General features: G+C 41.3%; 1 protein-coding gene across 10 annotated transcripts in view; it reads left to right on the top strand.

Annotated features, from left to right (window-relative positions):
* Positions 1–26,486, top strand: part of POLA1 (DNA polymerase alpha 1, catalytic subunit) — a 312,738-nt gene that overhangs the window by 117,472 nt on the left and 168,780 nt on the right. For 9 of the 10 annotated variants that reach the window (XR_014789154.1, XR_014789153.1, XM_084843986.1 and 6 more), the window contains 4 exons: positions 3,392–3,523; positions 3,770–3,944; positions 10,754–10,935; positions 12,435–12,560. Coding sequence is in view for 8 of the 10 variants with exons in the window: in XM_084843986.1 (XP_084700112.1) it covers positions 3,392–3,523; positions 3,770–3,944; positions 10,754–10,935; positions 12,435–12,560 (615 nt within the window). In the remaining 2 variants the exon portion in view is untranslated. Of the gene's footprint in view, positions 1–3,391; positions 3,524–3,769; positions 3,945–10,753; positions 10,936–12,434; positions 12,561–13,771; positions 25,252–26,486 lie in introns of those variants that run through there. The other variant, XM_084843987.1, reaches the window with a different exon arrangement.

Below are 26,486 nucleotides of genomic sequence, written 5' to 3'. Positions count from 1 at the left end.
CTAACTTCTTTTTTTAACTGGGATGGATTGTTTTGCTGGGGCATGGTAGAGGGGAAAGGTAGAGGAGAAGCTCAGATGCAGGAGCAAGCATGGGGGAAGCTGTAGGGGGAGGGTTAATCTGAGGCTGCCCTCTGCCCTGGTTCCTCCCCTCTTCTTGGGAATGCTGTCCTGATGCATGTGCCTCTGCTCCACACCCATGATGCGCCTGCCTTTGAGCAGGTACATCATGATGTGTTCTTGGATCTACAGGATCATTTGTTCATTTATTCTATTTCTATACCGCCCCGTAGCTGAAGCTCTCTGGGCGGTTCACAAAGTATAAATCAGTGACTTGAAGAACTGATTGAGGGAGAAATAGTGCTGCAGAGCAACCCCTGGCAGGTGGTGTATCAGAGGCACATGGGCATGATTCTGGCCATGAGTGGTAGGTGGCAGGAACGGCTGGCGTTTTTCATACTGGAATGGATGGGATGTGGGGTGCAGCTGTGGACCTGGAGGAGCCTCTTGAACAGCTACTGCTAACATATGGAGAACTTTGGTCTGCCGGTCCAGGATGGTAGTCTGTTCCCCCATGACTCACTCAAAAATGCAATCAGAGACTTCCATCCCATCATGGGTCAAGTTCCCATGCTGCAGATGCTGTTGGCTATGCTCCGTGTTGACCAAACTGTCAGGAGTTGTCCACTAGCTCTCCTCCCTGTTCAAGTCCTTGAAAAGTTGAAAGGTTTCTTCACTGGGTGCTTCATTGGCTTGCACCAAGTCCCAAGCAAGCTGCACACAGTCGGTGTTCAGTTTATTGCAAACACATGCTGTGCTCTGGACCTTACTAAGTGGACCCTTGGGCTCCTCCTGCCTTTCTTTGGCAGACTCTGATGCTCCTAGTGCCAGCTCCCCCACTGGCTGTTGAGGCCGCTCTTCCAGAGGTGCATATTCCATTTCAGCCAACTCCTCCCCTCCCTCCTCTGCTGGGTAGCTGTTGACGGTTGGGTTGCTGAATTCTGCAAAGAGGTGCTGGAATTCATGTTTGTGGTGGGAGAATTTGCAACTGTCCACTGCAGCTAATTCTGGAAGAACTGTTCTGTCAGGATTGATCTGCACTTGGGGAGAAAGGCCTCCAGTATGAGCAAGAGACAGCACCACCAGATCGTCTAGATCTGTTAAGGTTTGCTGCGCGCACTGCTCTTCCTCTTCCTGGGTAAGGTGGCACAGAGATACAGGTGGAAAATGAACTCCTTCTTCACTTTAAACTTCCATCTCTTCCCCGGGGTGGTAGAGCTCAGACTGCATTTCCCGTGGGAATGTATGCCACACTACCTGCCAGATGACAGTGCCTACATCCTTTGCAGTAGAGGGAGCATCCGGGACATGACATTGCATTGTGGAGGGTGGTTTTGAAGCCAAAGAAACTTTTGTCAGCATGGCAAGAAAGTCTGTTGGGTGCTTGTACTTGAGGAGTAGGTAGTTGGGGAACTTGTCCCAGATGTAGAACGGGCAGCTTGCAGGGGCAACAGAGAAGGACACTTAGGGCATACTGTGGTGGAGAGCACCTTTTGGGGTGGTGCAGCTTCAGGTGGACAGGAGACAGTAGCAGATGGGAACCTGTGCTGCTTTGGAGTACTTGAAACTGGTGGGTGCACCATCCTGCTGACACCCTCTCTCCATGTGGACAGGTGTTTTAACGTGCCTGGAGTTGGGGTGGCACTTTCTGGGGACTTCATGGGATGATGCCTGGCTCTCTCAGGGTGTTGCAAAGGAATCCTGCTGCCAGAGGTATAACCAGGAGTAACATCCTTCCTGTCAAGCACCATAGGCACCAGCTTGCCATAAAAGCGCTTGTTGTATGTGGTGATTTCTTCAAACTTCTTCAAGCTGTGCAGCTTCTTGCACTGCAAGGGTGTGTGTGCGAAACCGCTGCATGTCAACTGCTCAGAAAACCAGGGAACAAGGTCTCGTGTCTGCAGGTTTTAAAACGTTCCTGTGCCTCTGGACTGCCCCACAGATTGATAAATACTCCAACTTCATCGGACCAGAATTTAGGATGGATGCTCTGGCTCTGGCTCTGCAGCTGTTGGGCAGCCTGTACTCAGACGGTGCCACTGGTGGCGGTACGTCCGTCTCCTATGATGCTCGTGTGAGAGGAGAGGGAGCAGGAGAGAATAGTGAAGCAGTGTAATCCTCATCCTCCATTCCAGGGATCTTCCCTAGCCTTTGGATGAACGTGCCTGCCACAGCGACTAGGAGTATTTCAGAGGGGTCTATAGACTGGTCTATCAGCTGACGTGCTCTGCAGCGGGGCAGGTACTAGCCTGCTTGTTCCCACGCACCAAAAAGGGAGTCAGGATGGACTGGGTGTTAGACTTTGGGACAGTTGACTAGGGTGGAAAGCCACAGTATGGAGGAGGACGTGGGAAAAGAGGTGTTGGGGAGTACTTCTGTACTTTCAGATGTGACTACAGCCATTTCACAAGGCTTCTATTGCAGCTTGGTTTGAGACAGGGTGCAAGGAAGACACAACTACGTGGGGCAGGATAGCAGCCTCCTTCAAGGATGTTAACTCAAGATAAGAATTCAGTTCACAGGGCAAAACAGGCTTTCTAAGGAAGCACTAAACTGAAGGAGGGCGGGGGGAGCCGCACAGTTCCCATGCCAGGTTGGGTGTAAAAGTAACCAGCTAGGGGAAGCAGAGACCGTGTATAACCTGTGTAAGACAAATGAAGGTTATGTTGGAAATGGGTTTTGGGTTTGGGGGTTGCTGTATCTTACTGCTTCTGATTCACCAGATGGGGTGGTGGCTCAAGAGTAGCAGGGGAGTAAAAGTGACCCACTAAGGCAAGTGGCGTCCGTGAAAGCGGTGGGGGTGGGCAGGGCAAAGATTGTGCTTTTCAAGCGGGTGGGAAAAGCGAGCACAGCCTATGCTGAAGTGCCGATGAAACTGTAGAAGGGAGGGAGGAGTGAGGACGGAGCTGGGACTTTGGCACACTGTTGCTGGGCAGATTAGGGGAAAGCGAGATTGCGCAGAGAGGCAGGGTTTTTTTTTGCCACTCATGCCAGGCGGCTCTGTAGGCCTTTCCAACAAGCCATGCTGAAGCCACAGTGCTGGGTTGGATGTCGGGACAAGCCACCCTGAGACCAAGCCACCCTGAATAACCCAACAACAAGCCATGAGTTCTCAGGGTGCTTGTGTGTGGTTAACAGACTATGCTGAATCATCCGTGCTGGGTTTGGATGTGACAGTAAGCCATGCTGACACAAACAAGGCTCACAACCCACCATGGCTTATTGTGTCGGCTGAGCCTAGTCAATATCTTTGAGAGTGCTGGTACTACCTTTTTAATGTTGCAGTAACTCAAACAGCATGTTCACTTCAGTATTCCCTTTCTTTGATCCATAGGCATTGACAAAGGATCCACAAGATTACCCAGACAAAAAAAGCCTACCTCATGTTCATGTTGCCCTGTGGATAAATTCTCAAGAGGGTAGAAAGCTGAAAGCTGGAGATACCGTGTCATATGTTATCTGTCAGGTAAAAATATTCAAACTTTTTTTCCCCTAAATAATATTCTTTGTCTACCCTTAAAAACAAAACAAATCTAAAGCAATTTTGATGTAACAAAATTTTGCTTATGAATACAGTCTTTGGAGATAAATACAGTATTTATTTATTTGTCCGCAATACTAACATATGTCTACTTTTTTAAATGAAGAAAAAACATAAGCTTCCATACCCATGCCAGTGAGTTCACCTATCTTTTGTCTCTTATTTGTGTAGGATGGATCAAATCTGAGTGCCAGCCAGAGAGCATATGCTCCAGAACAATTGAAAAAACAAGCAAATCTTGCTATTGATACGCAGTACTATCTGTCACAACAGATTCATCCAGTAGTTGCTCGTATCTGTGAACCCATAGATGGAATTGATTCAGTCCTTATCGCAGCATGGCTTGGTAAGTATCGGAGGCTGGTATTTATTTTCTAATTACTTATTAGTAATTAGTACTTTTTTGACAGGCAGTCCCCTGGAGTTGACACCACCAAACCATAGAATCGTAGAGTTGCAAGGGGCTATTTAGGTCATCAAGTCCAACCCCTGCTCAGTGCTCAAGGTAGCTAACAATAAAATACAAAGCAAGATACGAAACAACAATAAAAACATAATTGTTTTGGCTGTGGACCAAGTGCAGCTTTGTACTTTTCACGGAGATAGTGATGGTGAGGCTTGTCTCATTACTTACTAGCAGAAGGGCCCAGCTTTGCACAGGTTAGAATAGCCCTTAGTTTGATTCAGCAAAACCTTCAAGCAAAGTTACCAACTGTCAGAGTTGGACACATTGCTCCCGCCCTGTCTGAGGGTAGGCATGCCTGCTGGCAGCCCTAGGCGCAGCCCCTACCATGGTGCACCCCAGAGCCCCCCTCAGGAACAGGTCTGTCTACTCCATTCCCTTGAGGGAGGACTGCCCCACAGCAGGGGAGTGGGCAAGCCTATAATTCTGACCCTTGTCCTACTAATCTCACAGCTTCAAACTGTATCCAATTGCAAAGCTATGCACTGGTTAGGGAAGTCTGCCCCTAGTGACTGAAAATGTTATTGCAGACTTCACCCATATGGACACATTTAAATGTAATTAAAATTCATAAGTTTTTTTTAAAAAAATAACCCCGAGGTGCACATCCCTTAGTATAAATACCAAGTTTCAGGGGTCTAGATTTCAGCTGTCTAGTCTGGGAGCTCTGACACTGACAGATGGGTGGACGGATACTCATCCTCTTTTATTATTACTAGTGAATGTACCTGGCTTTGCACAAGTGGGAATAGCCCTTATGATACAGTGAAGGCTGCAAGCAAACTTCTACAGCTGTCAGAGGTGGACACGTTGTGACAGCTTCATCTGAGTGAAGGCTTGCGCACTGGCACTCCTAGGCACAGCCCCTGCCGCGCTGTTCCCCATCACCCCCCTAATGGAGGGGTCTGTCCACTCCATTCCCCTGAGCGGAGGCTGCCCTACAGTAGTCAGGAGGTTGACTAACCCTATCCTTTGTACAAGTTGAAGTAGTCCTTAGTGTGATACAGCAAAGCCTTCATGGAAACTTATGCAGCATTGTGCCTGCCCTATTTGAGTGAACCCATGCCTACTGGCACTCATAAGTACAGCCTATGCCTTCCCCTGAGGGGGGCTTTTCCACAACAGTGGGCTATCTATAGCCCTTAGTGTGCTATACCCAAGGCTTCCTGACAGGAAATTATTTTATTTTTCACAGAATGTTCTCTGTAGGTCTGAAGCAAAGTTGTGTAGGTATCAGCGTAGGACACATTGTGCCCACCAAGTCTGAGTGAAGCCATGTCTCCTGGCACCCTTAGGCATCAGCCTGGCCATGATGTACCCCTATAGCCTCCTGAGGGAGAGGTATGTCCATTCCCCTGAGTGGGGGTGCTCCACAGCAGGGGGAGGGGGCAGGCATATAACTCTGTCCCTCAGCCTCATGGCTTCAGACTGCATGGACTGCAAAGCAAAGCTATGTGCTGGTTATAGAAGTTTGCCCCAGTGGCTGAAGATGTTACTGCAGGCTTCAACAATATGGATACATTTACATTAATTTAAATCAGTGCGTTTTTAAAATAAAAGAACCCGAAGCTGTCAACCCCTAGGGTCCCCTTAGCATGCATACGAAATGTCAGGTGGCTAGGTTTCATGGTCTTGGCGCTATGGTGCTGATGGATGGATGGACAGGTGAACCAAGAGGAAAGCACATATCCTTTTTTATTATGATAGATAGATAGATAGATAGATAGATAGATAGATACTAAAAGTTAGCTCTGTCCCAAAATCTTGGGATATAAAGCTGCCATTGTTCTATCACTCATCCTCAGGAAAACAAGTGCATGCATTCAAGGGAAATGATCAATTGTCATAACCAATAATGTTGGAGCACTGTTCTAAACAAGCCTACTTGGTTAGGATTCAATATTTCAGGAAAGTCATTGTTTCATTTTAAGGATTCCTTAAGGAATACTTCAAATTCACTTTATCCATATACCTTAAGAAAGATATGCTCCTGGGTTATAAGCCCTTGGAAAGTGAGCCATTTAGTGTAGCATGGCTTTTTTTGTCATAGGTAGGGAGAGAAGTAAGCAGGTACAATAGCCACATTTGTGGGGTAAGTATCCAATGGACAGCTGCTGTGTGGTATTCAGTCAATACACTTGTGAGTTTCTCTCTATAGTGCACTTCCGATAGTGCACTCTTTTGAAGAAATACTTTGCAGATAGTTGTTCTGGGATAAGAGCGCTCTGAGAGTAATTGTGCTGATTTTTAATAACTTGTTGGGCAGATTGCTCATTTGACATTTCCTGTGAATTCCCATTCTTGCTATAAGGGCACATTCCTATGTGTTGTGCCCTGGGTACTCGTAAGCCCCCAAACTCGGAGACCTACGAGTATCCTATGCAGAGAGGGAGGAGCATTGCACCTACCTGTCTACATTTTAGCTAGATGGGTGATTTTGCTCATCTAGTAGAGGCTCCAGGAGCAGGAGGCTGGAACGGCTATAGGAAATATCGTAGAACTGCCACCCCCATCTCCTCCCCTCTCTCGAGAAAGCCCCCTTCTCCCCATCTCCACAGTCCATTTTACAAGTGCAGAGAAGCAGCTAGCGTGGTTCTCTCCATGCCAGGTACAAGGGGGAAGGGAGCATGGTTTCCTGGCTCCAAGCTCAGAGCCCTATCTATGACCTCGGAGCCAGGAATTGAAGAATCCAGTGTCGAGTGGACATAGGATTGCTCTCTTAGTATACTGTGCATCCTAGATGATATTTTCCATTTGTCCATGTTGAATGTATCAATTTCAACTTTTCAATGGATTATTTTGCTTTAGGGAATGCTTTTCAGTTTAGAATTTCCTTGTCTGCTAAACCTGGTGTTGCAGGACAGACCAGGACATCCTTTAAAACCATTTGCCTTATTGCTTTATATATTCCGACAATTAAGACTTAGTAGACTGGTTCACATAGAACTCTAAGCTATGGTTTAATGTTATTTCCAAACCAGTCTGTTGATCAGAATATATAAAGAAATTAAAGACATAGTACTAAACCATGGTTTCACAGTAACGAGAATAAGCCCAGCCTCCCCTGTGCATGCATGCTCCCCCCACCTCCTCTGGCATTTTTCCTCCTCTGCTGTGTCATCCGAACCCGGACACGGCTGTTAATCTTAACTTTTGCCGGTTCGCACAATCATCATAGGCTAAACAAGCCACGGTGGCTTGTTTAAACCGTGGTGTGTGCCGGGTGCGATTTGCATAATCACCTGCCCTGCTGCAGCTTGTCATGTCGTTCAAACCTGGGCAGCATGCCTTGTTCGAGGACGAAACAACCCTCAAATAACCCAACAACACCCTGTGGGTTATTTGAGGGTTGTTTCCCCCTCAGATAAGCCATGCTGCTCAGATTCAGATGACATGACAAGCTGGGCAGGTGATTAAGCAAATTGTACCTGCACATGCTTCAGCTTAAAGAAGCCATCATGGCTTATTTAGCCTATGATGATTGTCCGAACCAGGTCTATAAGTCAGTGGATCAAGACTTTCTTCAGACACCAGAATAGTGACAGATTGCTTCTTTCAGAGAGTGGCTCTGTCTGGAGCTTTTCATTTCAGAAAAGCTACAGAACTTCGTTGATCTTTGAACTTTAGCCAAATAAATGTAACCAATTTTATTTCCGCTATCTAAATTCTTGTAATTTGTTTGCAAAATCTGCAGCTTTTAAATATGTTTAAGAAATATTTAGCTAGTGAAAAATGTTTATAGAGCTGAATGATTGTGGCCTAAGTAATTAGAGTCCAGCAGAGTGATATTAAACTGGTCACTAAAATGCAATTGAAAAAGAGAATTAGATCTGAAACCTCTAGGTGGCAGCGCTAGACACCATTTTCCTTTTATTTCTCAAAAGCTTTCATGAATTAAGCTGCAAGGGTGAGATTAAGTTGCATAGCTCTCAAGTTAGATCGAAGTAGATTTTTTGGGGGGAGGGGGACGTTGCTTATTAAAATAAATACATTTGAAATGCACCTAATTATCCTACCAACTGAGACTTTTCTACTAGGAAATTTTATGTACAAAATATTACTGCAAAACTTTAAACATAAATATTATAATTAACCTTACTATTATTACGCAATAGTGGAAACTTTACATTTTTTACATTTCCCCCCAAGGCGTAATCAAATTATGATTAAATTAGGTTATTATTGCTGTTAATAGAATGTAATGGTTTTTAAAATGAGATAGGAGTTGTGAGCTAAGATTTTTCTGTCTTTATACTTAATTTGGGGAATTAGAACTCAGTTAATTGTAAAATGCCTGTATGTGAGAAAATAACGGAGAAGTAATTTTGACAAATTCACACATAAGCAAGAGAGGTTAAACAAGACATTTGGGACTTCCCTCCCATAAGCATGTATTACCTATTTGATATGTACTGCCAGCTACCATTATTTTATCAAGACATTTTCACTTCTGCAAAAATTCTGTAAACAAATGTTCAGAAGTGTATTAATTGAACCAAGGAATAATCTGTGGAACAAAATACAGTGTTGTTCATCTAGATATTTATTTGAAATTATGCCTCTTAATTCTATTGGCTTACTGTAGGTTTCAATACATTAAATGCATTACTGAATCAGGATCGCAGTTGTGTGGGTTGTTTCCACACAAAATAATTATTAATGCTAAAGTGAAAGCTAGTGCAAATTGCTATTGATGGAGCCCCACTGATTTTAGTAGAGTGCTAGTATATAAGTCTGTATCTAATCTTCTTGTTAATAGAGGCAGAAGGCTTACCTTTACCTCTGTTTATTTCCAGTCCCAATATTTCCTTTTTTGAGATGTAATGCTACTAAATAACATAACAAAGTATAATAACCTTCATTGTTGTTCAGTATTATATAAATAGCATTATAAGTTTTAAGAAAACTTAATTCAGTTGAAATGTTATTTCTTTAAGACCTAAAGGAAGTCAAAACTGGAATCTTTCTAGACCAAAATAAGATGTTACAGTTTTCAAATGACAAAGAGTATATCAGAAAATATTTCTATGGTACAGCAGGAAGGGAGGAAAAAAGAGAACAGTTAATAGTTACTTTTTAAATATAATTCAAGAATTTCACCCCTTTTCTAATAAAATCTAACATGATATAATATATGATAGAATATTATTTTCAATAACTTTTCTTCTAGCACCCTTCTGCTGTAGTGTATAGAACTTTTTTCATATGCTTATTCTACTAAAATGTTGTGTCATAAATAGTTGATCATAATTTCTAGCCATTTACTAAAAGTACTATTTTCAAGAAGCCAAATTAGATAATATTTCTTATGGCAATGACCTTCTAAAGCATTAAGTAGCTAAAATCGGTATGAGTAAAATAGGTATCATTTCTCAAGACTTCCATCCATCAACCACTCCAGAATAGTATCAGAAGTCATAGTGATATGTTTGGAGAGTACTTTAGGACTGTTCCAGCAGTGATAGTTTGTGGCTTGCAGTCAAAATGAATGTATCAAATAGTTCTAGTTGAATGTTGAACACTTATTTTAAGAAAGGCAAGATGTTGAAATATTGTTTCACCAATTGTATGTTTCTAAACTTCGACTGGAATTAATGTTATTAAAACCAAAGGATCACCGGAGTAAATGAATTAAACTAAAATACATAACTTATTGAACTGACTTGTTTGATCAAGGTGCGCTGTGTGTGCAGGTTAATGTTCTTTATACTGCAAAAAGCATTCCATATTTTTTATTCCTTATTGATAAATTCAACTCCCTTGCTATTCCAAATGGAATGTTTTAAATAAAATACGTTACCAAACTGTATTGAGGTGAGCATTTTGCAAGGCTTCTTTTGCTCCTGAAAATGATGTTTGTGTTGCATAATAATTCTAATGACACCCAACCAAATTCTTTTTCTGTATGCTTGTCTATTAAATTAGTAACCTTTACTTGAGATCTTTGATCTAACCTGCTGCTTAAAATTTATCTCTAAATGCAAGACACATTAGTATAATAACAAATAATTGTGTGTGTGGGGGGGTGCAGTTTATGTTTGAGTTGCTCATATTTCTTAAACTTTCTGGCTTCTGGTAACCAGAAGTGCTTCTTGCCTCCAATTCGGACTTATTAAATGCTGCTGCTGAATTTTAATGACTGCATTAGATTGAAACCTACATGCTGTTAACCACTGAGCCAAAATGAAATCGACCACTGCATTGAAGTCTGAGTTGGCAGTTGTGTACAGTCTTGAAGGAGTGTGTAATAGCAGTACAACCAGGTTTCATTTAATGGGATTTTTATATTCTCTCTCATTTTAATGATGCCATTCTGCTTTAAAGACTTTCCTAATAAAGATGCACAGTTTTATTCAAATATTCTCTGTGTAACCTTAGAAAATAGCAATAAAGCTGTTCTCTAGGAGTAGCATCTTCATAAACAAAATGTTCTATTGCATCCCCATGATAGATAATGCACTGTGCCTGTTTTATTTATAAAGCAATTTTGTGTGAAAAGATAAGTAATTTCTTCATGTTACTCAGATCTTCATCTTAGGTTAAAAATTGGAAAATGTACTCTCTTTTTTTTAAAGCACCTCATCCTGAGGATTCAGTTTTACTTTGGATTTTGCAACTCCCATTTGAAGCTGATGTGTCAACTTAGATGAATTGCTTTCTTTGGACTTTGACTTTATATTTCTTATTAATAGGGCTGGATCCCTCACAGTTCAAAGTCTGTCACCATTATTATAAATATGAGGAGAATGATGATTTGCTGGGTGGCCCAGTTCAGCTCACTGATGAAGAGAAATATAAAGACTGTGACAGATTCAAGTTTGCCTGCCCGAAGTGTGGGACAGAGAACATTTATGATAATGTCTTTGATCATTCGGTTAGTATTTTGGTATTATGTTTTGAGAACAGATTCTCTGTTTAGGGGATGCTATAGGTAGAAAAAGAATCAGTTCTATTTATGTTTCCATAAGAGGCATTTATATATATTAATGTCAAATACACTTTATCATACTATCCTCAAGAAGAATTTGTCATGTGCTTTTGGCATCACTACTCTGAGTTTCTCAGACTTTTCAACATTTTTAATCTTTGAACTGCCTATTTAATAAAGCCTGTTCAGTGACATTTTGTTACCCTAAATCAAAGTAATTGGAGGAGAGCATTTTTATAAGTTCTTATTTTGTACTTTTAAACCCCTCTTCCTTTTTTATATAGAAGTTTCTTCTGTGTTATCTCTCCTGCTGTCTTTGTACATCAGACATAAAAAGTCATCGGGTACATTCCTGTCGAGAAGTGCTGCCAAAAAATGTATCTGTGACCTTGGATCAGAACTTGAAATAGAGCCAACTATTTAACTCGATTGCAATGTTATGCATGTACTAGTTATTGGCAAATTAGCAGGCTGCAGAGTAGTGAAAACCTTGAAAGTTAAAGCAAATGAATTCTTTATCTAAATTAAAAGTAATTATTTTAAGTTAATTTGGACAAACAGCAGATGTTCTGTGTTCTTTGAATCAAAACAAAGCAGTTGTTGGAAGCAAGTGAGAGGAAAAGGCAGGCACAGATCAGCAATACTTGGTAAATCCTTGACTTTGTTTCATTACAGCTGTAAATAAGATAGTTAATTGCATGGAGGCTTGACAACTTACAGATGGGCTAAGTGTAAGAAGAGCGGATGTCAAGCTCTGCAATCTCTTCCACCTGGAATTGCTTAATGTTGTTAGTGCGGGAGTAGTTGGTTTGGATCACAAAAGTGCAGGTTTTTAAGCAGTGATAGGAAGGGGGTATGAAACTCTGCTGCTCTGCAGTGCATTTTTTAAAATTATGGAAGAGTTACTTAGTTTAATTTTATCTGTGTTTAGATATACTGAAAATTCTGTTTGGTTACACAATTTGTAAATCTTCCAGTACAATATTCAGTCTGTTCATTCTAGTGTGGTATGTAAGAACTTTTATCCTCTGCAGTTAAAATGACAACAAAAATACTGAGACAAAAAGATCACTTTGCCTTAGAATATCTGTCTTTAAACTGCCTGGGAATTATCCTACCATGGCATTGCACTAACAAATTATGTTGTGCTGACGTAAGGGACCTCTAGTGCAATGCCAATAGCGTTTGCTTGTGGTATGTGTTTTTTGGGGGAATCTCATTGTGCAAGCTATTGCGTTGCACTAGAGGTCCCTTATAGTAGCACAATGTAACTTGCATTAGAGTAATGACCTGGTAGGATACTATCCTTTAAACTGAGTTCTTGCATAAGACCTATTGCAAAATTATGAATAAATATTTTACTGAAGTTACAGATCAACATTGCAAAGTTGTCAGTACCTATGCCCCAAATGTTGATTTTTTGGTCTTTACTTTTATATCTGTAGGGTCTGATGATTGAAGCCAGTTTGCGACCATGTAGCAGATGTCATGAAGACATTTCAGAGTGCCTAATGCAAATTAACAACAAGCTAATCTTGGATATAAGAAGCTATATTAAAAAGTACTACACTGTGAGTAACTTTGTTCTTTAGTTTATACTTAGTCCTTTATTTTTTGTCATGATCCTTGTACTTTGTGAGTGTATGGCTCAGTTCAGATGCTGTGATCTTGGTCTAGCCTACATGTCCCATCTTATCCCTTCCCTGACATTCCCAGCATCAGGGAAGATATCCTGGTTTCTTAAACCGCACTGTCCTGCGTTGGCTGAACCAGGATAGTGGTTTAAGGACTTACTCGAAACAGGGATATGAAACCAGAATTTGATCCTAATGTTATGTTCTTGTTTGGTAGGAGCTCTTAAATCACAGTTTCAATGTCACAGGAAATTGTGGTTTAAGAAAGCAGGATATCTTTATTGAAATGAGGTGCACAAGAGGGTGGTGGTGAGGGGGAAGCTTGTTCCTGGTTTGATAAATGATGGTTTTTTAGACTAAAATTGTGACATCTGCATTGGGCCTAATCATTTTATATAATGCTGTTTTCTTTATTTACAAAAGACACTTTGCAGTTTTAATGTAATTTTTTCATGGCAAGAAATACCTTAAACAAGCCTTCCCCAACCTGGTGCCCTCCTGATGTTTTGGACTACAACTCTCAGAATTCCTGACCGTTAGCCATACTAATGGCTGGGCCTGATGGCAGCTGAAGTCCAAAACACATGGAGGGCACCAGGTTGGGCAAGTCTGCCTTAAGCATTTCCTTATATAAAATTGATGCTAGCATTCTAGTTTATAATGTGTTTAGAGCAGGGGTAGGCAACCTGGTGCGTTCCAGATGTTTTTGACTACAACTCTCATAAGCCCCAGACAGCATGGTGAATGGTCAGGAATTATGGGAGTTGTAGTCTAAAACATCTGGAGGGCACTAGGTTGCCTACTCATGGTTTAGAGGGTGCAAATGCCACTAATTTCTATAGGGTTTGCCTCAGGAGTGATACCTGTGAGCAACGTGGGTAGTTTGTAGTGTGTGTGTGTGTGTGTGTGTGTGTGTGAGAGAGAGAGAGAGAGAGAGAGAGAGAGAGAGCGCGAGCGCATTTATACCCTTTTCTTCAGCTCTGAAAAGCTGAAGTTACCAAGATTAATAACAAGACAAGCTCTTCCTTTGGGCTTACAATCTAAAAAAAAAACTACACAGAAGGAAAAGGGATTAGGAGGGAGGAGGAAAAAAACAAAGTCAGGCATTAGCTATTAGTTATACTGTTCTTATGTGCTCTTTCTGGCAGGGAGGGATGAAGCAAGCTTCTTGCAGCTGCTCCTTCTATGGCCAGTATATGGGGCCAGACTCTTCTTCCCTTGCCATAATGTTTTCTTCCCTTGCCATGAGGGGGAGCAGTCTTCCAGCAGCGAAGGGTCCCCTGGCCAGTGACAGAGACTAGACTGTGCTGCACTTCAGCTCTGCTTTCCTAACGCAACTCAACTGTTGCACTCTGTCAGACTGCAGACGGATGTAGAATTACAGGATGTATTCTGAGCATGACATTTTAGTAGTTATTTAAAAGAATTACTGCATGGGAAAAAGTTAGTGAAATAGATGATAATTTGCTTTGTTTTTTTCTATAATTGTGCAGGATATAGAGTGCAGTAAAAAAACAACAACAAACCTCTTTTTATACATAAAATAGCCTGATTAGTTTCGTTTATATCTTGGAGAATGTCAGAGAAAATAACTTCACTGCTAATCATTTTTATCCTGGTATAGTGCAACCTCCTTTATCTACTCTATGTAAGCAGAAATATTCTGAAACCAGATTAACAGAAGATTTTTACAAGGTCATATCTTTTGGAAGCTCTCTAAACTCCTAAGACTTGTGTGTACCCAAATCACACTGGGTTTTCACAGAAGTATTTGTTTACTGTTCGTCCAAAATATTAAAGCAGTATCAATGTATTCATCATTGAGCTAATGTATTAGGTGATACCTAGAAGATTGAGAAAATTTAGACAAACGGAGGGTTATATGGAACTATTTACATGGGGAGGAGGAAACACTGAAAGCTTAAAAGAGATTGGGGTAATTGAAGTTCACCTGATGTTTATATCAACATACTTAAATCTGACATGTAGAAAAAAAGAGAATAAGGAAGAACTTGGCTCTGTTCTCTTCCTGGCACTGTAGTTATAGAAGATGTGAAGCTTAAATATGTTACTACATAGTTTGAGTATGTCTATTCTTCGAAGAGTGACTTAAAGTTTAGTAGTACTGTACTAAAGGTATTAACATACACATAGTAACTGGCTAGCATATAGGATCAGTGCATATCCTGTATATATTTACTCCACTATGTATTTACATGAAGCGATGGTTTCATGTCACAGTTTCTGATGTCACATTGGTGTAGCAGTAGAGAAAACAGTATTGTGGGCATTAATTGATTTTTCATAGAACATCTTTGAACTCAGCCATTTAACTTGGTTATCCATAGCTATGGGATTGTGTTTGTATTAACTCAGAAGGATTTGAGGAGAGGAACTCCCTAACTTCAGCATTTTCACTGTTGGCATTGTAATGCACATGCCTGTGAGAGTTTCAGGTTCAGTTTAGGATTGCTTCTTGAAGTAGGTATTTCAAGCTTTAATTTAAACAACTGAAAATAATATAACTAAGAAGAGGATTTTCTGGGAAATGGAACTATATATGCTGAATATTACATTTGTATGTTCTACATTAATAGTGATATTGACTCTAATTTGTTCTTTGAAAATTATTCATGAAAAATGTTTATTTTGAAGCTATCAAGACGCAGCTTTAATTCCTGTGATTTTGTCATTCTAATGCTAAGCTTATGAATAGCTAGATATGTGTTCAACCTAGATAACACAGTGAAGCTTAAGCTATAATAGATATTAACACTTGCAGAACAACTTGTTAAGCAATTTTGTATTCAGTGTAGTTGTTTAAGGACTAGCATCCAAAGACAGACAGATTGCAAACTGGTGACGGTAGAGTTAGATTTAGGTAACATAATTACAAAAGATCACTATAAATACTTAGTGTGGCCGGTGCGTGTTAGTGCCCCCAATGACCTAGTAGTTTTGCCCGAGGAATATCCACATCAATATATTTAATATTTAAGAATGAGGCTCCTAAATAGTTATAGTGCAACCCTACACATATTTATTCACAACTAAATCCCTTTGTAGTCAGAGGGACTTACTTCTGTAACTGTGCTTAGGATTGCAGCCTTAGGTGATTAAACTTTCTGAGTTTGATTTGTTGTCTTCACCAATTACGGACAGTTAATAGAGTATGGGAGAAGGCAATTTTAAGTAGTGGAATTAGGTTTATATTTAATGAAGTGAGTAAATTTGGTGAGAGGAATACAACTCAAAGTGTGATGAAGTGTTTCAAATTAGGATATTTCCTAAGGTTTTAGGAACATTTGTTATAGTATAAATAATGAGGCAACAACTTGTTTATTAGATGATACCATACAGCATTAGAGTTTATCACACACTTTAATTGTATTATTATTTGTATAAATGTCAATATGACATTTTAAAATTTCTTTTTGTAAATTATTCCTCTGAAAGCAACTTTGGTTCAAAACACAATGAGACCCTTGAATAAATATTGGCTGAACCTCCTTGGATTTTTTTCTTCAGTTGTGCAACAGGATACTGCCTCTTCTGTCTCAACTCCTCACTTTTTTCTTATTGATTCCCCCTTTTTCTCAACTGTTTCATCTGCTCTGGTTTCCCTGAGGTTTTTGCGTCTTTCACCTACCTTTCCCACTGCCAGATTTCTCCCTTGACTTCCAAAATGCTTTATCCCCTTTCCAATAAGTGTCTCTGCCTTAGTGTCCCTAGGCTCTTGTCCCTAGCTGCTATGTGAAGTTTTTCCCCAGTCAAAGTGACAGTTCATTTCTCCCAGACAAACTTACAAGCATCCTTGTTGACAGTTCTACCACTTGACTTCTGGTTGTGCTTTTCCTTTCTCCTCCACCCCAAGAAAATGTGAGCTACTTTCAGTGGGCCAGTTCCCATGATCACCACAACCCACCATGGCTCATTTAAGCCATGGTGGTTTGTGGTGTGTGCCGGTGGACATTTTGAATTTTTAACTCTTGGTGGGGGTTTGGCATGGTTTGATGTGTCAAGTTTGGCCACTGGCAGACACTGCAACCCATCATGGCTTAAATAAGCCACAATGGGCTGCAATGATCATGCGAACCCGGTCAATCTCTGAGCTACTTCACACATCATGCTAAGCTACCCTGAAAATAAGCCACGGTGGGTGGGTGGCTTATCCGTTACTCTGAAACGTCCATCACCCATTTGATGGCTTACTGTGATTTCTTTCTCCTTCGTCCTCCCATCTACTGCCAGCACATATCCAGGGGCCTTTGTGGCAGAAATCGTCACTTCCTACATCACTACCCTTTCTGCAATTGGTCCACTGGGGTTGCTGGCTCACAAGGGAAACTCCCCCACCCCTCCTGCATCAGATTGCTAAAGGGATTTAAGTTTCTGCGTTCTTATGAATGTGGGAACCCAAGTGGTTTTTAAAAAACAATTTTTTAGGGGCCTTGCACAAGTACACAAGACCACAGGACTGCCTGCCTGCTATTGTGCCCAGCATACCCATATCCCTCTCTTGTCAATGCCCTTGTCAATTTCATCCTCCACTGCTGTGCTTTACTTGCTAGTGGACACTTTTTTTTTCATGGCTGCTTCACATTTTATTTACTTTACTATTTTATTTATTTCATTTCTATACCGCCCAATAGCCAAAGCTCTCTGGGCGGTTCACAAAAATTAAAGCCACAGAGTGCAACATGAAACAATATAAAATATAAAAGCTTAAAACCACAATATAACAATACGACCAGAATAAAACCTAGCAGAGATTTAAAATACAGATTTAAGAACTAAAAGATTAAGAAATGCTAAAACATTGGGAGAATAAGGTCTTCACCTGGTGCCGGAAGAAGAACAATGTAGGCACCAGGTGAACCTCTTTAGGGAGCACATTCTACTGAAGTAATAACACCTGCCTCTAAAGCGCCTTTTCTCCTGCAGCCGCCAGCTGATTTTGGCTCACAGCTTCCATGCTTGTCACTTTCCTCCACTGGTCTCTGTTCCTAGCTGTCAGATGTACATGAGGGTTACAGAACAGTGAGCAGGATCTCTAGGCATATGCAAATTTCAAGGCAAATCTGCTAAAGCACAGTAACTACTCTGCTTTAGCGCAGTAGTTACTGAGCTAAACTGGAGTAGTTACTGCATGTTAGCAGATTTGTGCAAATCTCCCCAAAAGCTAAAATAAATAAAGTTACATTTACATAAATTTACACCCCCTGAATTTGAGGGGGAGGGGATGTTAAATTTGCACAAACCTTCCTGAAGATGAAAAAAAAGGGTGTCGCTGTCTAGGGAGGTGATGAAGTCGAGGAGGAAAAGTGTCATTTCAAAATGTAATAGAGAGGGGATATTGTTAATGAGATCACAATCAGCAGCTGGCAGAATTTTTCACTGCTCTTGTGAAAACTCTGCAGGGTTTGGGTGTCACGACAAGCCACCCTGAGAATGAATAAGTTGCCCTAAACAATCCTACTACAAGCCATGGGTTCTCAGGGTTGCTTATTTGTGAAAAACAACCAATGATGGAAAAGCTGTGCTGTATTCAGACATGCTAAGCCACCCTGCAACTTCTCATGGTGACAACCCACCGTGGCTTAATATGTTGGGCAAACCAGGTCTCTGTAAGAGAGTGCTGGAGGCTATACAAGCACTGGTTCGCATGACACGACAGCCCACTGTGGTTTAATTTACTTGTGGGGCCTGTCATATCATGCCGGGTGCCCATGGGCACCTGTCTTTCCGTGGCTTGTCATGTTGTGTGCACCCACAACAGGGTTAGACAACAGGGAGGCAATAGGGTTAGACAACCCTCAAATAACCCTAAAACAAACTGTAGGTTATTTGAGGGTTGTCTAACCCTTAACCCCTGCTGCCTGGGTTCACATGACATGACAAGCCATGGAAAGCTGGGTGCCCATAGGCACCATGCAAAAATGGCGTCCATGGGTACCTGGCATGTAAACTTAGTTTACCCGCAGGTAAACTAAGCCATGGTGGGCTGTCATGTTGTGCTGTTCTAAATCTATGAGGGAGAAAGTTGTAAAATCTCTTCAGATTGGAAGGGTGAAAGAGGCACCACCATTCACTCTCTGTTGTGGGAAAACACCTGGATGTAAAGAGTGGCAGCCTATCCCAGCTTCATGTCTTTTAGGAGTATTGGGGTGAAAGTGAAAGTTAATGTGGAGGAAGTAGGCATTAAAGGCAACTTCCCATCCCAGCTGTCTCCCTGTGTCTTGTCTCTGCGAAAGAAAGTTTGGGAATGTGAGAAAATGGGGAGTGCAGAAAGACTTAGACCAGTGGGCAGTCAGTGTGTGGACAGTCACCACCTTTTAAAAGTTGTAATGCTGAGTTAAAACTCCTGTGAATCTTCTGCAATATCAGAGTAGCTCAGTCAGTAGCTTTAGGGGTAGCTTTTTAGCCTGTTGATCTCTCTCTCTCTCTCTCTCTCTCTCAAACACACACACACACACTGTGTAATGTTTGTTTATATCTTGTGTTTCCTCCAAGGAGCTAGAGGCAATGTACATTGTCCTCCCCACATTTTATATTCACAAGACCCTGTGAGGTAGATTAGGCTGAGAGATGGTCACTGGCCCAAGGTCACCCAGTGAGCTTCATGGCTGAAGGGATTTGAACTTGAATTTTCCCAGCCCCAACCCAGCACTCTATATACCTTTGTTATACTTTAACTTCATTGTGAAATGAAGAATGGACTGGGAGGCCCCAATGGACAAGACACATGGAGTCCTGCCATTCATACCTGTCTTGGAATGCTCCAGGTCCGGAAAAGAGAGAAGATGATGATGGAATCAAAATAGCATTGCAAGCTTAAGAAAAGTGGTTATCTTTAACTTGTTCAGACCTTTGCTTTGTCCTGATTAGGACACTCTAATTTTAATTTTATTTTAATAACTGTTGCTGTTTAAAGTAGAAAACAAAATGTTGCTATTTTCCTCTATAATGTCGCCTTGAACTACAAGGACTTAAAGAGCATTGCCATGCTCAAACTAATGGAAAGAACATAGTTCCATTGCAAAATATTTGATGGTAGCTTGATTTATTTTCAGAGGATATGGTTCTGATGTGGTATACATGGTTACATGATAGATAAATAATGCTGGTATAGGTCTGTATGATATGCAATGATATCTAAGGGTCGTGTGTATCCACTATAGATAAAAACCCTGTGTTCACCTTTGCCTGATCAGAGCAATACCCTTCCCTGATCACATATACATTCTTGCCGACCTGGTATACTTGTCCCAACTCCAAGATTGGTGTGTGTACACTTGTGGGCATAAAGTGAATAGGATGTATACATGAAGGTTTGGATCATCTGCACTGGAATGGGATGGGAAATCACAATCTCATTCCCTTACCACATATTAGGAGAAAGGCCAGGGGAAAGTATCATCTGAATTGGTTCCTTGTTAATGTAGTATCTGTATTTGAGATGACAATTGGACTGAAGCATCGAAACTGCTTGGGGATAGTTCTTTGCTTTTTTGCAGTCTCTGTGCAGTCCCACATATGGTTTTGCATCTGTGCAGAACAAAGCTTGGAACCTTCTAGAGCGGGGGGGAATGGGACTTGTGGCTCTCCAGATGGTTTGGCCTACAACTTCCATTAGCTCTAGCCAGCATAATCAGTGGTGAGGGATAATGGGAGCTGTAAGCCAAAACATCTGGAGGGCCCCTGATCTAGAGGTAGGCGCTGAAAACATTTTTGGTAGGAGGCCTGTCCCCAGCCCTGGGGTCACATGCTGAAAGGTGTGTAGCCCCATCTTTCCACTCAGTTGCTTCTTGACCTCAAGCTGATGAAGGTAACCTGAATAGAGTGGTGAGTGAGTGGTGACTTTGTTGTTGGACTGGGAGGATAAAAGTAATTTTTTTCACTCATATTCCCTTTTTGCGGAAGTACGTATTAAAAGTTGAGCTATATGGTCTGCTATACCGTCATGTAGATGAAAACTGCATGATTGTATTTGCTTGGAAAATTATCACTCTGATCTTGTAACATTTTTGCTATTTTAGCATACTTATTCCATTTAAACAATAGAATATCTTATTTCTTTGGCTTCTCCAGTGATAAATTCCTTAATATTCCTTGTGCCATTCCAAATAATTTTAACTATTCATTTTTACACACACATTAAGCTTTTTAAAAGGCTGACATCCTAAGATTTTATTCTTCCTTTCAGTGGTTGCATTATTCTTTTGAAAGATTGATCTAGGTTTTAAACAGTTTCTGCAGAAGAGCAAATAGAAAAAAAAGAGAAGAAATACTAGCTAATCTAAATTGGGGAACGAAGAAGGCTTTTTTAAGCATGAAAATTTCATCATCTTGTCAGCTGGCAGAATGCCTGCTGTGTGGATTCACAAAGGCTAAGAATTACACTTACATGAAATTTTCCTCACTAACTGCCCTGGTTAATTTGAAAGATAACCCACTGTTCTAATTCATCCCTCAATTGGGTGGTGCAGGTTTTATCTTTGATCTGACAAAGCATTTGTGTTAATCGTTTTGGCCCTCTACTAGACACTCTTGGGATTGTGCTTTTACAATAAATGTGTCTGTGATAGCTCTTTAGTCTATTATACTTACAATAGATCCATAGAACTGGTAATTAATTCTGTACTGCTTTGGAAATGGGAAGAATAGGTGTAGCTCTGTCAAGTGCTCCTGGAAGTTTGTTTAGCTGGTTCATTTTTGAAGTGTTACCCTGAGCTTTCAATGAAATATGTATGGTTTAGAGTAGTTTGTTCTGAAGTGCATGGCTATAAGTGGATGATCTGTATCCACCATGTACACTTTATGGCTTCTATAACTGATTCTCTTGACAAAATGGCATACATTCCGCATTTTAAAAAATGTGTTAAGCCATTAATTTTTAAAAAATGAAATACAGCCACTTAGTTTGTCCATATCCACATGAAAAGTACAAAGACTAATATGCAACTCACATCACCTTACTGCTCATTGAGATATTAATCCCTTAAGAAGAAAAAACTTACTTGTTTAATATAAAGTACTCACTCTTGAATATAAAGTACTTGATCTTGAGATTGACTACAAGTACCCATCTTGGTTTGTAGTGTTTGTGTTTGTTGCCACACAGCTATGCTATTTTTACCAGATAATGCATCCCTGTGGTATATTTTTGTATTGTAAAGAAAGGGTTTAAGTACAGAAACAGCAAGCATGTTTGATCCTTGTATTTATGAATGTATGTTTAAAACAAACAAAATATTTAGGATTCAAGAGAGCCTTTAAGGGTACAATCCTATGTACGTTTAGAAGAAAAAGTCCTATAATTCCCAACATGCTCCTAGCTATCATGGCTGGCTGGAGATAAGCTGGGAATTTTAGGACTTGAAGACTGCTAAATAATGGTATACTGTGTTGTGAAAATTCATCATTCAATAACCTTCACAATTTCTCACTCCTTAATTGTGGTGGAGCGGTGCAATTTGTGTACATTTAAATCAAGTGCTATGCATACCACCAGTTCAAACATCTTAAATTAAATTGTTTACATGTTCGTATGTTTCTGTACTGCTATCCATAAGGCCTTTTCTTTGCTGGATCAAATGCAAAGGTCCAACTAGTACAATGTTCTTTTTTGAAAGCTATCAAGGTATAATGGTAATCCCCTAGTTGCCCCTAGTACCTCTTACTCAGGAGTATACAAGTTTTGAACATGGATGTCATGTATTATGACTGGCAGACTTTCAGAAACTTGACTTCTGTGAAGTTGTATTTAATCCTTTCTTAGAGCAAGGGGGGCGGCGTGAAGGAGAAAAGATGTGGACAACTTAATTTGTGAGTCAGCACTTCATTTTATTACTAAAACATGTCCTGCTCTTCAGGGTAAGACATTTCGAGGGTGTCTCACAGAATAGTAGATCTAAACTCAACAATACTACCAAAATTAGGAACAGTAAAACAATAACAGTGAGTAAAAAAGCAGGACGAAAACAAATTCCATTACAAATTAAAGTTTAAAGCCTTGGGAAATTAAAAAGGTCTTTATGTAGTGCTAAAAGGTTATCAAGGTAGGTGTTAGGCAAGCATCTCTAAAGAAAGCATTTCGTAAGCAGGGTGCCACAACAGAGGAGATCCTTTTTCCAGTTGCCACATGCGTTGCCCTCTTCTGAATGCCTCCACCGTCTGACATATCTAGAGGAGACCTAAGTGTATGGGCACGCACATATTGGAATCGGTAATATTTCAGGTCCCCTTCATGGATCGCTGCCTTGTTGGGGCGAAGGGGCTTGCATAACTCAGTGAAGCTATAAGCTATGCCATGCAGGGCCACCCAAGACGGACAGGTCATGGCGGAGAGTTCTGACAAAATGTGGTCCACTGGAGAAGGAAATGGCAACTCACTCCAGTATTCTTGCCAAGAAAACCCCATGGAACGTATCACAAGGCTAAAAGAGATGACGCTGGAAGATGAGCCCCTCAGGTCGGAAGGTGTCCAATATACTACTGGGGAAGAGCAGAGGGAATTTCCAAGTAGCGCCAGAAAGAGTGAAGCGGCTGGGCCAAACCCGAAAGGACACTCAGCTGTGGATGTGTCTGGTGGTGAAAAGAAAATCCGATGCTGTAAAGAACAATATTGTTTAGGAACCTGGAATGTCAGATCAATGAATCCAGGGAAGCTGGAGGTGATCAAACATGAGATGGCAAGATTGAACATCGACATCTTGGGAATCGGCGAACTAAAATGGACAAGCATGGGCGAATTTAATTCAGGTGACCATTATATCTACTACTGTGGGCAAGAATCCCTTAGAAGACATGGAGTAGCACTCATAGTCAACAAAAGGGTGGGAAAAGCAGTACTGGGGTACAATCTCAAAAACGATAGAATGATCTCAGTACGAATCCAAGGCAAACCATTCAACACCGCAGTAGTTCAAGTCTATGCCCCAACCACTGAGGCCGAAGAAGCTGGGATTGATCAGTTCTATGAAGACCTACAACACCTTCTAGAACTAACACCAAAAAAAGATGTCCTCTTCATCATAGGGCATTGGAATGCTAAAGTAGGAAGTCAAGAAATCACCGGGATAACAGGCAAGCATGGCCTTGGTGTACAAAATGAAGCAGGACAAAGGCTTCATTTTGCCAAGAGAACACACTGATCATAGCAAACACTCTTTTCCAACAGCACAAGAGGTGACTCTACACATGGACATCACCAGATGGTCAATATCGAAATCAGATTGATTATGTCCTTTGCAGCCAAAGATGGAGAAGCTCCAAACTGTCAGTAAAAACGAGACCTGGAGCTGACTGTGGCTCAGATCATGAGCTGCTTATTGCAAAATTTCGGCTTAAATTGAAGAACGTAGGGAAAACCACTAAACCATTCAGGTATGACCTAAATCATATCCCTTATGAATATACAGTGGAGATGAGGAATAGATTTCAGGGATTAGACCTGATAGACAGAGTGCCTGAGGAACTATGGACGGAGGTCCGTAACATTGTTCAGGAGGCAGCAACTCAGTCCATCCCAAAGAAGAAGAAATGCAAGAAAGCCAAGTGGCTGTCTGATGAGGCTTTACAAGTAGCTGAGGAAAGAAGGGAAGCGAAAAGCAAGGGAGAAAGGGGAAGATATACCCAACTGAATGCAGATTTCCAGAGAATAGCAAGGAGAGACAAGAAGGCCTTCTTAACTGAACAATGCAAAGAAATCGAAGAAAAGAATAGAATGGGAAGGACTAGAGATCTCTTCAAGAAAATTGGAGATCTCAAGGGAAAGTTTTGTGCAAAGACGGGCATGATAAAGGACAAAGAAGGCAGGGACCTAACAGAAGCAGATCAGATTAAGAAGAGGTGGAAAGGATACACAGAAGAACTATACAGGAAAGATCTGAATGTCCCTGATAGCTATGATAGTGTGGTCGCTGAACCTGAGCTGGACATCCTAGAGAGTGAAGTCAAGTGGGCCTTAGGAAGCATTAGTAACAACAAAGCTAGCGGAGATGACAGTATTCCAGCCGAGCTATTTAAAATCCTAAAATATGATGTTGTAAGTGCTGCACTCAACATGCCAACAAATTTGAAACACTCAACAGTGGCCACAAGACTGGAAAAGGTCAGTTTACATTCCAATTCCAAAGAAGGGCAATGCCAAAGAGTGTTCAAACTAACATACAATTGCGCTCATTTCACATGCCAGCAAGGTGATGCTCAAAATCCTACAAGCTAGGCTTCAGCAGCATGCGAACCGAGAACTACCGGAAGTACAAGCTGGGTTTAGAAGAGGCAGAGGAACTAGAGATCAAATCGCCAACATTCGCAGGATCATGGAGAAAGCAAGAGAATTCCAGAAAAATGTCTATTTCTGCTTCATTGACTACGCTAAAGCCTTTGATTGTGTGGATCACAACAAACTGTGGCAAATTCTGAAAGTGATGGGAGTACCAGACCACCTTACCTGTCTCCTGAGAAACCTGTACGAGGGTCAAGAAGCAACAGTAAGAACCGGACGTGGAACAACCGATTGGTTCAAAATTAGGAAAGGAGTACGACAAAGCTGTATATTGTTGCAGTGCTTATTTAATTTATATGCAGAGTACATCATGAGAAACGCCGGGTTGGATGAATCACAGGTCGGAATTAAGATTGCCGGGAGAATTATCAACAACCTCAGATACGCAGACGATACCATCCTAATGGCAGAAAGCGAAGAGGATCTCAAGAGCCTCTTGTTGAGGGTGAAAGAGGAGAGTGCAAAAGCTGGTCTGAAACTCAACATTAAAAAAACGAAGATCATGGCATCTGGCCCCATCACTTTCTGGCATATGGAAGGGGAAGAAATGGAAGCAGTGACAGGTTTTATTTTCTTGGGCTCCAAGATCACCGCAGATGGTGACTGTAGCCATGAAATTAAAAGACGCTTGCCCCTTGGGAGGAAAGCTATGGCAAACCTAGACAGCATAGTAAGAAGCAGAGTCATCACCTTGCTGACAAAGGTTCGTATATTCAAAGCTATGGTTTTCCCAGTAGTAATGTCTGGCTGTGAGAGCTGGTCTATAAGGAAGGCTGAGCGCCAAAGAATTGATGCTTTCAAACTGTGGTGCTGGAGAAGACTCTTACGAATCCCCTGGATTGCAAGGAGGTCAAATCAGTCCATCCTAAAGGAAATCAACCCTGAGTGCTCATTGGAGGGACAGATACTAAAGCTGAAGCTCAAATACTTTGGCCACCTAATGCGAAGAGAAAACTCCCTGGAAAAGACCCTGATGCTGGGAAAGACTGAAGGCAGAAGGAGAAGGGGACGGCAGAGGATGAGATGGCTAGATAGCATCACTGATGCAATGAATATGAACTTGAGCACACTCTGGGAGAGAGCGGAGGACAGGAAGGCCTGGCGTGCTATGGTCCATGGGGTCACGAAGAGTCGGACACGACTGAACAACAACAACAACAACATTTCAGGGACCCAAACCCCAAGTTGTGTACAGAGTTAAAAGAGGAGTACCAGCACTTCAAATTATGTTTGAAAACGGACTGGGAGCTAATTAAGCTGTTTGAGCACTGGCAATAAATGTTTCCAGCTTCCAGTCTCAGTTAGCAGCCTAGTGGCTATATTTTCAAGTTAGGGTTGAGCCACCTATGTATGGAGAATTTTTCAGGGGAGTGGACAATGGATGAGGATTATGGAAATAATTTAAATGGAACCCCTTTGGGTATGCAAGGGTGTGATTCAGCATGAGCCTGTCTCAGTGTGTGCTTGCTAGAGCTATCACAAGTAGGGCTGGTGGGGTCCAAATAGCCTGAACCCATAAGATTCATTATTTTTATGCTATTGTTACTTAGAATATTTATGCTTTTCAAACG

This window comes from Heloderma suspectum, chromosome 3, assembly GCF_057233095.1.
Source record: "Heloderma suspectum isolate Gila_16-S chromosome 3, 16-S_ref, whole genome shotgun sequence".
Classification (NCBI taxonomy): domain Eukaryota; kingdom Metazoa; phylum Chordata; class Lepidosauria; order Squamata; family Helodermatidae; genus Heloderma; species Heloderma suspectum.
Note: the sequence above shows the minus strand (reverse complement) of the source record. Positions and strands in the feature narration are given on the sequence as shown.